We start from the raw sequence: 15,065 nt of genomic DNA, 5'->3' as shown, positions 1-15,065 counted from the left end.
GTTTTCTCTGATCAGCTCCAAAAGTGAACAAAGAATTTTAAAATGTTTAGAATGAACGAGACCAGCTTGAATAAAAACGGCAACATGTGATATTTGCTGAAATTCACTTAAAATTGTGTTCAATCAATTTGGAAACAAAGTTTAACTGAGAGTAAATGGATGTTAATAAAAAAATAGTTTTCCCGTTAGATTTGCGAAAAGCCCCGTTTCTTCATCACTCATGACTCATGTTTTGTCATTTGTGGGAGCTCCGTTTTGTAAGGCCACTTTATTGCACTGTCAACAGTAACAAAGCAACATCCCACAGATGACGTCACAGTATTGTCCTTTTGACACACGCTGTCAATGGCAGAAGTGTTGACTTGAGGCCTAATTTTTCATCAATAATTACAAAAAATCATGAAGTATAAAATTATCAAAAAGAAAGCTGAGAAAGTAGAATTAGCTAACTGCTTCCCAACCAAAAGGACCTACAGTATTATAAATGCAAACAAATGATTCAAGCTTAATGGTATTGCAAAAACAAAACACATTATAAGCTTTTAAAAAAGCCTTCCCGTCACATTTTTTCCCCCACTAAAGTAGCTGTTTAAGAAAGGTACATTTTGTGAGCAAAAACTCTTGTCTGATACTCACATATTATATTCAATTCGGCTGGACTGCTCGTCTTGGTCTCACCAGTAACTGTTTCCGTGGCAACACAACGGAACTCCCCAAGATCAAACACTCTGTCCACTCCAGTGATTTGTAATAAACCGGCGCTGACCGTTCTTCGGTCATCGTCGGTTATATCTTCACCCTCCAGTGTCCATTTGAATTCAACGTTCGTGACGTCGTCGACGGTGCATTGAAAGTTTGTGTTCTTTCCCTCTATGACATCCCTGCCGATTGGGTCGTTGACAATTTCAAATGATGAGGCTAATTTGGATGTTACTGCAGAGGACGAAATAGAAATTGACAAAAAGGTTAAGATCACTTTAAGAGCAAGGTTGGCCACACTGGTGTAAATTGAATGAAATAATTGTTAAAAAGTGAAGATGTGAAGAAAACAAATCCACTTGTCTTGTTTTAAACTATTGCACTTCCTAAGCAGAAATTAGTAGGGAAGCATGTAGGCTTACATTTTATGTTGGCCTGGGGACGAGGCCAACAAAGAGTTAGTGTCCAGATATACAAGAGTTAGTGTCCAGATATAGATATACAAATTGCATGGATAGTCCTAAGTTAGGACGAGTAACTGGTCCTAACTCAAGATAAGACTAGTCCTAACTCTTTGTGAAATCCACCCCTGGTTACCTATTACATCATTTATGTCTTTATAAGCACATATGCCTACACTGTGCTGCGTCAAGCAAGGGTGTGTCCAGTGAAATAATAATGGGGGGGGGAGGGGGGGGGGGGGGGAGTCCCATCTAGAAAGGTCTAAATTGTTGAGTAATTGTTGCATGTAATCAAATGTCACTTCAGCCTGTATCTACGACTGTTCAGGCCTAGTTCATATTATTAGCAAGGGCAAGGCCATTTCGTTTTGTAAAAAGGGCTCTTCCATTAGAAATTCTCAAATGGCTACACTTTTAAGAGGACACCACGAACATTTACAGGGTTACAAAGCTATGGCTTGTTTATTTGTTATACTGATGAACATCATGAGTTTAGTTTCTATAAAAAAAAAAATGTTGATGGATTTATGGACAGCAACTGTTTTAACTCCAAGACAACATATGGATGATCTGTAGACTCTAAATATTCCCATCTTAATGCTTGGAATGTTTAAATAGTAGGAGAGCAAGTATCAATCTCATTTTAACTTCCATTTCTTCAAGTAAAGCCCAGTCCAAATGGCTGGAATCTTTCTACATTGCATTCAGAAATTCTGTTTATTATCAACAACAAAACACACATGCTTCAGCATATAATAATTGATTCTTTTTAAATCAGAATCAGCCAATTAAGAATGTCCTCGCTAGACGTGTAATCACAATGAATAATGGCAGCTACACATCATATTAAAATGGTGAGACATTCCACCCAGGCTCTCTGTAGTAAACATCTACACCGCCAACACTTATTTGCAGGGAGAGAGAGAGAGAGCAGGCGGCACATGCAAGAAAACAGTTGCAACTGTGCAGTTGGTCTTTCACACTTTTCACCCCAAAACGATGTTGTTTATCCAAGGAACACCACTCTCCCTGCCGACAGACAAAGCCTCCCAGACGACCCATTCAACCCTGTGGGCTCCTTTCATCAGCAGCTTGCAGAATAGTCCCAGACCCATTCCACATGGATGCAGCAGTCATGTAGTTTAGATTATTGACACCAATATGAAGGGCTCAAGCTTGGCTGAATCTTTTGTTGTCTGTGAATATTTAATTGAAGGCAAATTACAACAAAGGATGCCGCTCTGCTGGGATGAAATAGGATGCCAGATGCTCCTCATGGGTGAGGACTATTGTCTGAGACTGGGCACTCAATTGAACACCTTCTCTTCTCTCTTCTGGAACGAATGTCCAGAAAGAAAGGTGAAGAACCAAGCACTTGCTTAAAGATGTCCGTTTTACTTAGTTAGTGGGGGAGAGTGGTCAAGACAGCCATGCCAATCACGCAATCGCAAGCAGGGCTTTGCTGGTTTGCTATTTTAAACAATGCAAAGAAAGAAAATCTACTGTATGTGCCAGTTCAAATGTTGCTCATCAACTTTTACTAGTCAGCAAACTGAAGCAAGTTCTGAACTACTTCACTAGGCCCTATTAATGTGTTTAAGGGAGTATTTAAAACAATTAATTCTTACACCCTCTGACATTTTATGCTGTAATAAACTGATCTAAAAATTATTCTGATTAATAAATTATTGTTTTGTTTGAACAATAAGATAACAGTCTTCGTATTGGGACACAAGAAGATACAAGGAAGAGTTCACTTCACCAGGCTCACTGCCAATGTAAATGATAGTAACTACATATTTGTTTTAATCATCTAGGTTATTTCTATACTCATAAAATCTCTCAATCTGTTGTGTCAAAAGTTCAACCACAGTTCAAAATAATTTGAAACCGAAAACACAAAAACGGTAAGAATCTTTAAAAAGACAGTAGTGCGTGTGTTACTGTCATCAACTTTAACCCCCATAAATGAAAAATAAACAAACCAGTTCAACCATGACAAAGAAAATAAATTTACAGTGGTTAACAGGTACATGTACTACTTACCTACCTAGTTGTACAAATTTACAATTTAGAGACAAATGGCTGCATATAATGGTCAAGCAAAATGAATTTTAATGTGACAACAAAAGAAGGGACCTGCGAAAGCCCTCTCTGGAAGGAGTTTTGGCTGAGAAAAGAGCCTTTGTTTGTGGCGTTGATGTTTTAAACCTCGGTGTTGCTCCCCCTCCTCTGGAAGAAGACAATCAGTGCACTTGTAATTAGGCCTGTAATATCATCTTGCAGAGGGCAAGGCCATTTCACTTTGCAAAGGGCAATACCATCTGGGAATTTGAAAGTCTATTGGAATCTGGAAACTTGTGATGATGCACCAAGCTATGGTCCATATTACTCCAGGCCTGGTACCTAACATGAGCAACAGACCACACAAGCTGTGCCCATGTATTTTTGTTTAAATAAAATCAACAAAATATGAAGAAAACAAATCCAGACATTTTTCCAACCTCAACCATAATTTTTAGTAATGGAATGTGTCCAGTCTGAATGTGTCTGCACATGTTGACATCGTTTGAGAAGGGTCTGTAACCCCAAGCAAGATATTCTACCAACCACAACAAGGTTCATAGAGGTTGACCATAATCAGGGACAACGCAAAGAGCATGCCTTCCCAGAAAAGAAAAACCCTCCAGGAAAACAGACATTTACTGAACTTTCTGAAATTTCTTTTAAAATCAATGCTGTAATTTGAAGACATTTTGAAACAACATAAATTAGCCTATTTAAGAAAAGCTTGGTGGTCACATTACAAGGACACGATTCAGATTCGGTGAATCTGTTAAGATCAAACAGAGCACTTGTATTGTTTTTGTATAATGTACACAATACCTCAAAGAGGTCAAGTGAATTATAATAGTGTTTCTTTATTCATATGGCAAGAAATATTGCGAAAAGGGCTTACAGTTAAATATTTTTCCAACATAGTCACTGCAGTCAATGTACATAGATGTAGCCAAAGTTGTTTGATTTGGACCTCTTATCTTTTATAATGGTGTAGTCAAACTATTCTCAGGAACACTCTAACTGGAAAATGAGAGCATAAAGTAAACTCAGATTCAACCATAACCAGACTTCAAAAGACAGACAATCCTAGAGAATTGTCAGCTTAAAAATTTGCATAAACTGTAAATTTATCAACTTTGAAGAAATCATGTTTTTCCTCACATCAGAATGTTGACAGGAAGCAATTTGCAATAAAAAGCACAGTGTGCCACAAGGTCAACCGTCTGAACAATGCTCCATTGTGCATTGCAAACTGCTCCACAGGACACGCACTCCTGCATGCTGCATACATTTACATTGTAGGTGTTCATTCCACTGGGTGAAAAAAACTAAATGGAGAGACTTGTGTCTTGATAAGTTAAGTCCAATGTTCACTGCCAGGCATCCATTATTTGATTGTGTCACCATAAAACTGAGAAGTAAGCAAATATGGTCAGAGACTGTATTATTTTAGTCACCTTTTTGAGCATGGGTGAGTTGTTTTCTAGCCCCACCTTCAGGAAAATTGCAGAAAATAACCTGGTGCAGTGCGACATGAATTTGTGTACAGTACCTCCATGTGTACAGCCACATACCCATGGCAATAAGCAAGGGGACCCAACCCTTTTAAATTTTTCAAAAGAATGATCTAATCCATGAAACTTTTTATTTGGGAACAGCAGTGCTCTTTCAAACCGAAAAACAAACACATTATGGATAAACTGTCACAAGTACATGTGAACATTTACACTTAAATGCTTTTAATTTTGTTTTTTTATACCAAGGCTTATTATTTCAATGGACTGCATCGGGCCAGTAAACTCATTGTCCAGTAGACTAGACAAGTCTTGTGCTTTTGTTCTGTTAACTACCAGTTGGATAAAATCTCTTTCAATTCTGTTGAGTATAGACCTAAATGCACATGACGTCATTTCAGTAGGGCGCCCTAACCTAGAGGTCAAAAGGAGGTTGTTCATTGGCCAATACTGTGCGCCGCGCATACAAATCTGTGCGTCTTGATTTTTTCGTCACCGTTTTTCCTCTGAGATGGTGGCTGGATGACGTCTGCATAAGGTCTATTGAAGAATACATGTAGGCCTAGTAACTCATCATTTTTTCATATATACATTCGTAAAAGAAATGAGATAAATACTTTCTTTGTGGTTGTTGAAATTTAAATGCAAGTTTAAAATGTTAAACAGTATTGGTATTTTATTTTCCTCATTTCAACTCTGGTCTTTAAAAATAAATTCTGGTCAGGGAAATATTTGGAGCTACCGCAGGTCTTAAGGAATTTTCTCATAAATTGAAGCCCTGTAGGCCTGTTGCTTCCCATTTTTGCAAACCTGTTTAGAGTATTGCACCAATTTACTTACTAACTATCATAAAGAAAGAACCACAGAACGTTCAAATCTTCATCCTCTTAAGAAAATGTGGAACTACTCTTTTTACTCCAGTGTTCAGCAACCACCATGCATGATGTCAATGATTACTCACACCACAGTCACCCCTCAACAATGCACTAATGAGCCTTGGTGTATTATTTAGTCATGGTCAGACAATACCACTGTGATGCTAGCATGAACCTGTAATCAAGAGGAATGCTCTCACTGCACAGTCTCACATTAATATTTTGCACCAATGCATATACAGAAAACAGCCAGAAATAACAACAGCACAGCCATTTTGTTGTACCAAAATGAGACTATAAAAAGGGATGAAATTCGTTTAAATTCCTGAAAATGGCTTCTTGGCCTGGGTTCCCCCTTAAAATTATGGACATGGAGTCTCCCAGATATTACAATTTGGGAGGTTTACAGACTCAGTGCATCACCAGAAACATTACACTATGTTTGGACACATGTTGACTATTTTTGTCTCCCTTTGGTGGTGACTGCTTTTCTTCTTTTACACAAAGTTTAACGTTTTAAGAAGATCCTGAAATCAGGAAAACCCTGAGGAATCACAAGCATGTAAAAGGGAAATCAGCCAGGTCTCCTTTCTGATTAGTATTCAAGAATTGGTCTCCTTTGACTGATTGTGACTGAATTTTGAATTTACAGACTTTAACAATCTCAAACACACTTGGAACACCTGCAACTACAGAAAACAACATTTTGTCTCGAAACACAGTGAGTGCCTTAGTCGCTGTAGTGATTTGAATTCCACTCCTGAATTTAGGCAAATTAAAGGAAACGTTGCAATTGACTGAGTAGGACACAATTATGAAGTTGGATTTGAAAATCGTTAGAACAGAAGTTAAGATTCATGGCCCCTTATAAATATAAAATGCAAGTTACAAACGATGAGACAAGATGGATGAGGAATTACTAGCATGCAAGGTTACACACCAAATTCACTCAAACCATTACTTAATTATTTTAATGTAAGAGTCATGAGTTCCAGTGGGCCTACATTTTGTTAATCTCACGCAAAATCCTGCGACCCATTATACCGAGTGCCTCTCACAATACACTATGCTCAAATGCAACCAACCAGGGTCCTTTCAAACAGAAATGAAAATAACTATTCAACAACAAAATGGATGCATTCACCACAGTTTAACTGTATAAAGAGGCAAAGACAAACACATCAGCCTGCTGCAAGCTATGGGGGGTCGGCATTGTTCAGACAAGCAGCCAATGAGGGCATTGACATACTAAGCAAGCAGGAGAACAAAAGCTGGCACAGGGCTAAGTGAAGTCTAGTATGACTCACGAGAAATGACAGTCTGCCCTTAAAAGGGCTAGACTTGAATCTGCCTTTAAGAGGATTGGGTTCTCATCAGGGATGTCGACACAAAGGTCGTATCTGTTTCTTTTACGACCAGTGGCAGAGCACTTGGGTTTCAGTCAAATTTCATAAAAATGAATATTGGACTTGAAACATTACTACATTTTGATACTCTCTCTCATTCAAAAACAAAACATAATTGGGATTAATTGTATATTTAGTTTGGGTACTCATTCGATCTATTTGATTGATCCTGCGTAGAGAGTGATACAATACAAAGACAAATGCATTGCTTCCAAACAAAAACATCACATTGTTTGATAAAAATATGGAAGATAAATTCAATATCCTGAATTTGTAAACTTATCAATTTTCAACCCTTTCTTCAAGTATAATCCCACCCATGTACCCCCCCCCCCCAAAAAAAAAAAGAGAGAGAGAGAGAGAGATTGCTACAACACATAGAAGTAAGCACTGCTTCAAAAAACAAAATTGTACATTTGGAGAGAAACAAAGAAAACAAGATCAAGACTTTTTTTTAAACAAAAGAATCCTGAACATGTAAACTGATCCAATCAATTTGCAACCCTATCCTCAAGTTAACAAAATGGCTTAATAAACAGGGCGACAAGTAGGAAATTTGGGCAAGTCTGCATTCCTTTTTCGCATTATTTTTCTATGCACAAGAAAGGTTCTCGCCAACTCACTGATTAACATTCAATTCAAGTAATTGCTAAGATTTTTAGCCTAATCAGGGCAACAAATACTCACTATAGAGTGCTGGACAGAATGGTTAGAAACTTGGGTGCTAATTATTTCACGACTGGGCAAGTTAGAAAAAGTCTAGCAGTCTAGTGCTTTCCATATAATTTTAAAGAGATATTTTGGGGGTTTTGCCAAACAAAATTCTTTTCGGTCAAGTGAAAATAACCTTAAGGACAAAACCATTGAAAACAAATATTTTGAATTACTGTGAGCAAACGTGCTGGAATTTTCCTCTATACGATTATTTGTTCCTCCAATTTGAGTAATATTATTGAGATTTCACTTGGGCTGCTTAAATTTTAAGAGTTATTGCAGGTTGTTTTACATTGGGCAATGTTAGAGTGCACTATTCTGTTTCCTTTCCTTCTTTCCTTACTCAAAATAGCTGTTAGCAGATAACGGCTCCCTCTGTGAAGTAACAAAGTTTTTGAGAAAGAAGTAATTTTCCACCAAAATATTTGAATATGATTTTGAGACCTAAAAATTAGATTTTGATTTCGAGGTGTTGAATCAAGCATCTGAAAGCACACAGCTTTGTGCGACAATGGTGTTTTTTTCTTCCATTATTATCTCGCAACTTCGGCGACCAATTGAGTTCAAATTTTCACAGGTTTGTTATTTTGTGCATGTTGAGATACACCAAGTGAGAAAAATGGTCTTTGACAATTACAAAAGGTGTCCAGTGTCTTTAACAAAAAATTGTGGGTTCTGTGCAAACCTATAGGTTTTGAAAATGTTTGAACATACGCATGACTTAAAACAGTAGCTTCAACAAGTTCATATTGTTCGAAAAGGAGTGGACTTGTATGGTTTGAAGAAGTCAACAACAAAAAGATAAACTTTCAAAACCACTCAGTGACAAGTAAGAATTTGATCTTAAAAACTATCCTCTTTTTTCCCCCGACGTTAAATCACAACAAGACGGGGTTAACAGAAGAACAGACTTTGTATTCTTGGATCTAAATGGCCCCTCATCATTGCCTTGTTGTCCTTTGAAATGCCCAAATTAGAACTTTTACCAAGCACACAAAATGTTGTTAAAATGTTTTGAAAGTTATAGAGTGAAAATTGAACTATAATAAGAACAAGGTCATGCTGCAGGGATTAACTCCTAATAGAACTTAAATTAAATTTTAAGAAAAAATCACTGTTAAGTAAAAAACAAACAAGAAAATTAACAAAAATGTATCTGTCAAAGTGAATAAAAAAGAAAAAAATCAATTTTAATAACCATAAATTTTTATATTTAAATAAACAAATTCAAAATGTTTATAAACTTATAATGTCGAAATGTCCAACCTGTTTTATTTTTTAGGTATTAATATTTTACTTTTATTTTAGTTTAGCGAAAGTGTAGTTTCAATAATTGACTTTAAGGATAATTATGCACAACTGCTCAACAGGGAAAGTAAAGTTATTTATTTGGACGGGGGTGGGGTGTCACTGTCACTAGTGTCCAGCGTTGGCGAAATGGCATTTTCAGAATTTAAATTCTAATCCAAAAACAGGCCAACTCAAAAAGTAAAATGCCATCCTGGCCAGGCAGAGACTAAGTTAAGTAGGAAAGTTACTTTTATGCTATGGTCATCATGGCCATTCAGTGGAGATATGACAAATCCAAAACACGGTACCAAAATGTAAAAATTATGTGTAGTGAACGCAAGTGTGCAACACAATTGGGGGACCCTACACGCCAGACTGTAGTGTAAAACGTTTCCACTGTAGACACACATTGAACACATACGTACGTTACTCTATGGCAATTTTGTACACTCGAGATCACACACTACTCACCGATCACAACAAGAGTGATGAAAAGGGTGTTCGGGAAAATCCTATATTTCAGTCCACTCATACTCCTTAACTGCCACATTTTGAAGAGTTTGTTCCAGTACACTTCCCGGTTTACAAGAAACAATTCCGTTGTAAGTTCTAGATCCCAGAGGCGCGGGTAGAGCAAAATCACGAGAGCTGCAACTGAATTACACAGCGTCCATCTTCGATCGCTACACACAGCTGACAGACAGATAATTATCAAACTGCGCAATTTGCATGTGGGAGAAAGATTGCAATGTTGCGCGGCCTACTCCTGCTGTCTCTTCTGCATTAGATTGTGCACACACATTGAAGAAATTGACTGCATGGGTGAACATGCTTGCATTGTGCATTGTCTTTGTGTGCAAACCGCACCACACGCACTAAACACCTGAGTGGCTAGGCAAATCCGAACTCTAGGTGGCGACATTTCTAAATACTTTATCCTGATTTTCCAAAAATAAATCAGAGTTCAGGGACAACTTTTTGTTTCACTAAAAAAACTGTCGTTTTATGGGCCAGAATTTGAGAATGTTCTCTTTTGAATTAAACAAAAACAATTCTTCTCCCTCCCCCTTTTTGTTAACCCCACAATACATTTATTTTACCTTCATCCGAAGCTACCTCCAACAGTATGACAGCCAACAGTGAAAAAACCCTCAATCTACTCAAACATGCAAAACACCTCCCCTGCCCAAGCCTATAACATGATGTAGTTTTTCCCACTAAATTTCTGCCAAAAAAAGAAAAATTTCTGAAAACGTTGCTATCCCCAATTTGATTTATAACCAAATAGTTTTTTTTAAGTTAAAGACAGTGGACACTAGTGGTATAATTGTCAAAGACTAGTCGTATCTCAACATATGCATAAAATAACAAACCTGTGAAAATTTGAGCTCAATCGGTCGTCGAAGTTGTGAGATAACAATGAAAGATAAAAAAACACCCTTCATACAAAGTGTGTGCTTTCTGATGCTTGATTTTGAGACCTCAAATTCTAAACTTGAGGTCTCAAAATCAAATTCATGGAAAATTACTTCTTTCTCTTCTTTCTCAGAGGGAGCTGTTTCTCACAATGTTTTATACTATCAATCACTCCCCAGTACTCGTCACAAAGAAAGGTTTTATGATGATTATTATTTTGAGTAATTACCAATAGTGTCCACTGCCTTTAACCATTTCATTTGATTGCACTTTCATGCTACCTATTTCACATGTGGACTACATTTCCATTGTATTCAGCTAAATTTCAACAACTTACAACTTTTGCTGCTGGCTTTTACAAAACATAGGAGCTTATGTAACTAGTGATTGCTAACCTGTTGAATTTAATTACTAAATTACTTCTTTTGATAGTTGAATGGACAGCTGAATGGATAGAGCATTCATTAGGAAAAGGGCCAGTTAAATTGAATGAGAAATTGTTGAAATTGGCAGGGAAAACAAATTATCATGCAGGAAGTTTTGTTTTCGCCTTGAAGTAAAATATATACTGCTGAAAATATATTTCAGATAAGCTTGTTGTGCCCAGGGAAACCAAGTTTCTAAGCAGAAATTGGTGCTTAGCCCAAATATCTAACAGCACTGAGCCAGTCTCTAGCATTGCATTACATATAGCTGGGGACTTGTTTATGCCTAGCTACTTGTTTTATGCTTAGCAACTTCTTGCACTCCCAGCTCTATGAATTTGTCCATAGATAAGACAAAGGGTCAGAGAAAAACTGTTAGAAATGAAGACAGGTAAAGAACAAATGTCGAATACAATAACTCCAAAAGTCAAAGGTAACTGTTTTCTTTTAAAAGCAATTTATTTACAAAGTAAGCAATTTATATAGTTAATGAGTCACATCAAAATGGCTTGGTTGTTACAAGTGGACAGATTAACTCCAATGTGAGACTTTGGATCGCTAGGTGGCAGCAGACTTACCAGGTAAATTTCCATTGTTTACATAGTCCTGAGCATGCGCTCATTAACAAGAGAGACCAATGAATTTACCCGGGAAGTCTGCTGCCACCAAGCGTCCATAAAATCCCCAATTGGTTTGCTCTCACCGCAGTTCTAGATTAAAAAATATCTCCAATGTTTACTTAAAGTACTTATTTAGACATAGTGTAAGTGTTTAATGGTAGTCTTCAGTGAATTCTTTAGGCATAAACTACTGAACTTTTTTGGAATTTTTATTGAATAAGTACTGCCTAATAAAATCTCTTTCAGATTAAAAAAGTTTTCCTGAATGTTTGAATGCAAGCTTAATCTTTCACAAGCCGATTTTACATGAGCATAATTTGTAACATTTGCATTGAGAAACACAAAAACAACGTACTGAGATAGGTTCAAGTAGTACCTTAGACTTGCATGAAAAAGTCAGTGAAAAGCCATTGAACTTGCATGACATCTGAGTGGTCTTACAATGTAGAGGCTAGCCTGTGGTTCACATGGTTCCCACTGGTCAAAGTGACGAGGGGACGAATGAAAGCCTAACAGCACCATAGCTTCTACATTGTTTAGACCACTGCAGTTCACTGGTTTGCGATTAATGGCTTGATCTAATGTCTAGAGACAGCCAACAACCATACACAATTTGGAATAAAAGTATGGCACAAAAGTTTACTCATCTGGCGGCTGGTATAACCGAATAAACTTGCCTGAACATTTTGACTGTTTCTACAATTTAAGCAGTAACTTGTGACCAAGCAAGTCATTGTACCAGATTCCATTCAAATCTAACTCCCAAAATAATGAAGTGTCTATCCATAACCATTTAACAAAAGCAATTTCGGACCAGTGGGATGGAAATTTGCGCTTTATAATTAAAAGTAAAACATTCTTTGGAAAATCTTCTCTCTTTGCATTAAAAGTACATCAACATAATATAAAGTGTATTATAATATTCTGTAATGATACAAACTAACTTTGAAAATTCACAAACAAATTATTAAAAAGAAGCTCGCCCAGCATGTATATATCTTTATTGAAATCGCAAGGAATTATCTTATAGCATTACAAGTACTTGTATTTTACTTACATTTACCAGTTCGTAGTGCATAAGGTTTTATTTAAGTATTTGAAAACAATTAATATTCAATGTTATGTAAAAATATATATTTTCATTATTAGTACATGGAGGTCTTTTGAATACAAAAGATATGCAAGAAACTTTAAACATTCACAATACACCGCCACTCTCACATGACATGGATACTCCACACAACACATTTTGCACAAACTATACAGATATTACTGAAACCTTTTCCCTGCCTTTTTGAGGTCACCATGTTGCTAAGCCAGTTTCATACAGCTTAGCCCAATTACATAAAGCTGTCAAGGCAAAAATATAGCTAACAAGTTGAGATATGGCCACGTTTGAATCAAGTGACTTCGGCTATGGCTATTGGCAGCAGCAACAATTGTTGACGAATAGGCCTTTTTATCACGATTAATTCTGACACAGACTACGCCTCAAAGGCATCTTCAGCCAATGTTGCCCCGATGTATACAACAGAAAATTGGCTAGTGATTTAATCAATGGCCAATTGGACCAAACGTTATTAGTTATGTCCACGAACATGCACCCATAGTCTACAGTAAACTTCACAGTACTGAGTATATACGCTCACTTCCATGACAGTATATTGACACAACATAATATGCTGAGGTTCATTTGAATAATAAACAAGTTATTGGCATGTCTTGCATAATTACAACAGCATAAACAAAATCAAGTACGTCACGGTTGATTGTATTCAATCAACTCTATTAATTTGGATTAATACAAACTTTGGTAATAATTACAGTATATACAAGGCACAGCAAGTTACACCCAGAATGGTACTAAGTCTAATGGATTTGCTAAGCTGATACGAGAGAGTTACATCGGAGCAAGTGTTGGCAGGAAGTTTAAATTTAGATCAGCACCCTGTTTCAATCCAAAGAGTTTTCTTATTCAGATTTACCGGGAGGAGGTTTCCTCCTGCAATGGGAGGAGCTGCATACAGCAATGGAAGACCAATGTGTTTGCAGGGCCATCATCTACTGAATGAATGAATGGCCACAAAAAGCCATTTTCAAGTAAGATTTGCATCCAGTCACAATGGCCATTTTAATTTGAATTCCTCATACTAGAGACAACTGCTAGTTAAATAATTTGGGTAGGTATTTTGTTAAGTTTTGTAAGGCTGTGTCTGAAACGGCGACTTCGTCTACAGCTACGGTACACGACACTTGAGCCGGTAACCTGTAAGCAAGGATACTTTTGTAACAATTAAAACAGTATTCTTTCCAAAGTTCTAAGTATTACAAAAGCTTCAATTACAATTTCAATGATTTGTTGTTTAGTGATTTTTTTAAGAGTTATCATTCCATAAGCACCTACTTCATTCTCTAGTGCTATGGTACCTTAAACTTGGATGACTTAAAGATACCTGTGACCATACTTTTTTTGAGTGAAAACTGACCAATAACAATTGTGTTACTCTTTTCCGTAAATAACCAATAAGTAAAAGGTTCACTTAAAAAGGTGATGATTGTATGTTTGATAAGTTCAAAAGATATTTACAATTCGAAGTTTCAAGAATGCCCTTAATTTTAATTTTCCATTACACAAGAAGACCTTCACTATTTGGTCCTCTTACGGTAAAGGTTTTTCATATTTGCATGCTGTAAAACAAAAAAAGAAGATAAATCTTTAAAAACAACAAGTAACCCGACGTGACTTCAGTGAAATTTGACCACCATATATGCAACACATCTGCAGGTACATACATTATCTCATTCCTTGAATGCACTCACACATGTAATCATGCCATATGTCTAAAATATTGCAGACACGAGTTTACACATCTGCAGGTACATACATTATCTCATTCCTTGAATGCACTCACACATGTAATCATGCCATAATATGTCTCAAATATTAAAGACACGAGTTGAAAAATTAGGATAGTTCTTTGGGGTTTGTCCATCTGAAAAGTTTATGAGTCAAGTAAAACCAACCCCCCCGAAAAGGTAGACCATTTGGGAATTTGAGCTGAATCTGGAGAAGTTTCTTTTCAAAGTGCAGCACCAATGATGTGACAAATGTAGACAGATACAAAATGAAGAGGGGGTGGGGAACAGGGAGAAGAAAAAGTGGAAGGGTTTTCCATATACTTCCTGTACCTTGCTGAAAAAGTATGCAGACTATACATAATCTACTCCACAGTTATGTACAGTAGCAAAACATAGACTACATATTTGTGGCAATTTCATGTAACAAGTTTTAAAGTGGACTCTAGTAAACAAAAGCTTTGTTGATAAAGTATAAACAGAAGCTTCTTTGAAAGCTTTTGCTGAGTGTGGTGTAAACAGTTTCGTTGTAAGTATTAGTAATTCTGATTATACATGGATGTCCTCTCTTCATGGAAAGGAATTCATGTAAGTTAACGACAGGAATAACTCATTTTGTTAATTCATTTCAATTTCTGTCAGAATGCAGCGGCTTTCTCTTGATAAAACAAAGTGATATTTAACTTCTTGAAAAAAAAATTGATATGTGATTTGTTTTACAAATAAAA

The 15,065-nt window shown here is 36.6% G+C and overlaps 1 protein-coding gene and 1 long non-coding RNA gene across 2 annotated transcripts in view; one reads left to right on the top strand and one right to left on the bottom strand.

Moving 5' to 3' along the window:
* The window catches only part of LOC117297774 (inactive tyrosine-protein kinase 7-like), a 55,297-nt gene extending 45,454 nt beyond the window's left edge, over window positions 1-9,843 (bottom strand). The window contains exons 1-2 of the mRNA XM_033780926.1: window positions 9,492-9,843; window positions 637-933 (exon numbers count right to left, since the gene is read on the bottom strand). Of these exons, the coding sequence (XP_033636817.1) occupies window positions 637-933; window positions 9,492-9,570 (376 nt within the window). The 5' untranslated portion in view covers window positions 9,571-9,843. The remainder of the gene's footprint in view (window positions 1-636; window positions 934-9,491) is intronic.
* A 1,451-nt stretch (window positions 9,844-11,294) lies between these two features.
* Window positions 11,295-15,065, top strand: LOC117291267. Its single transcript, XR_004519147.1, has 2 exons — window positions 11,295-14,266; window positions 14,359-15,065. It is a non-coding gene; the product is annotated as an uncharacterized LOC117291267 (long non-coding RNA).

This window comes from Asterias rubens, chromosome 1, assembly GCF_902459465.1.
Source record: "Asterias rubens chromosome 1, eAstRub1.3, whole genome shotgun sequence".
NCBI lineage: Eukaryota > Metazoa > Echinodermata > Asteroidea > Forcipulatida > Asteriidae > Asterias > Asterias rubens.
Note: the sequence above shows the minus strand (reverse complement) of the source record. Positions and strands in the feature narration are given on the sequence as shown.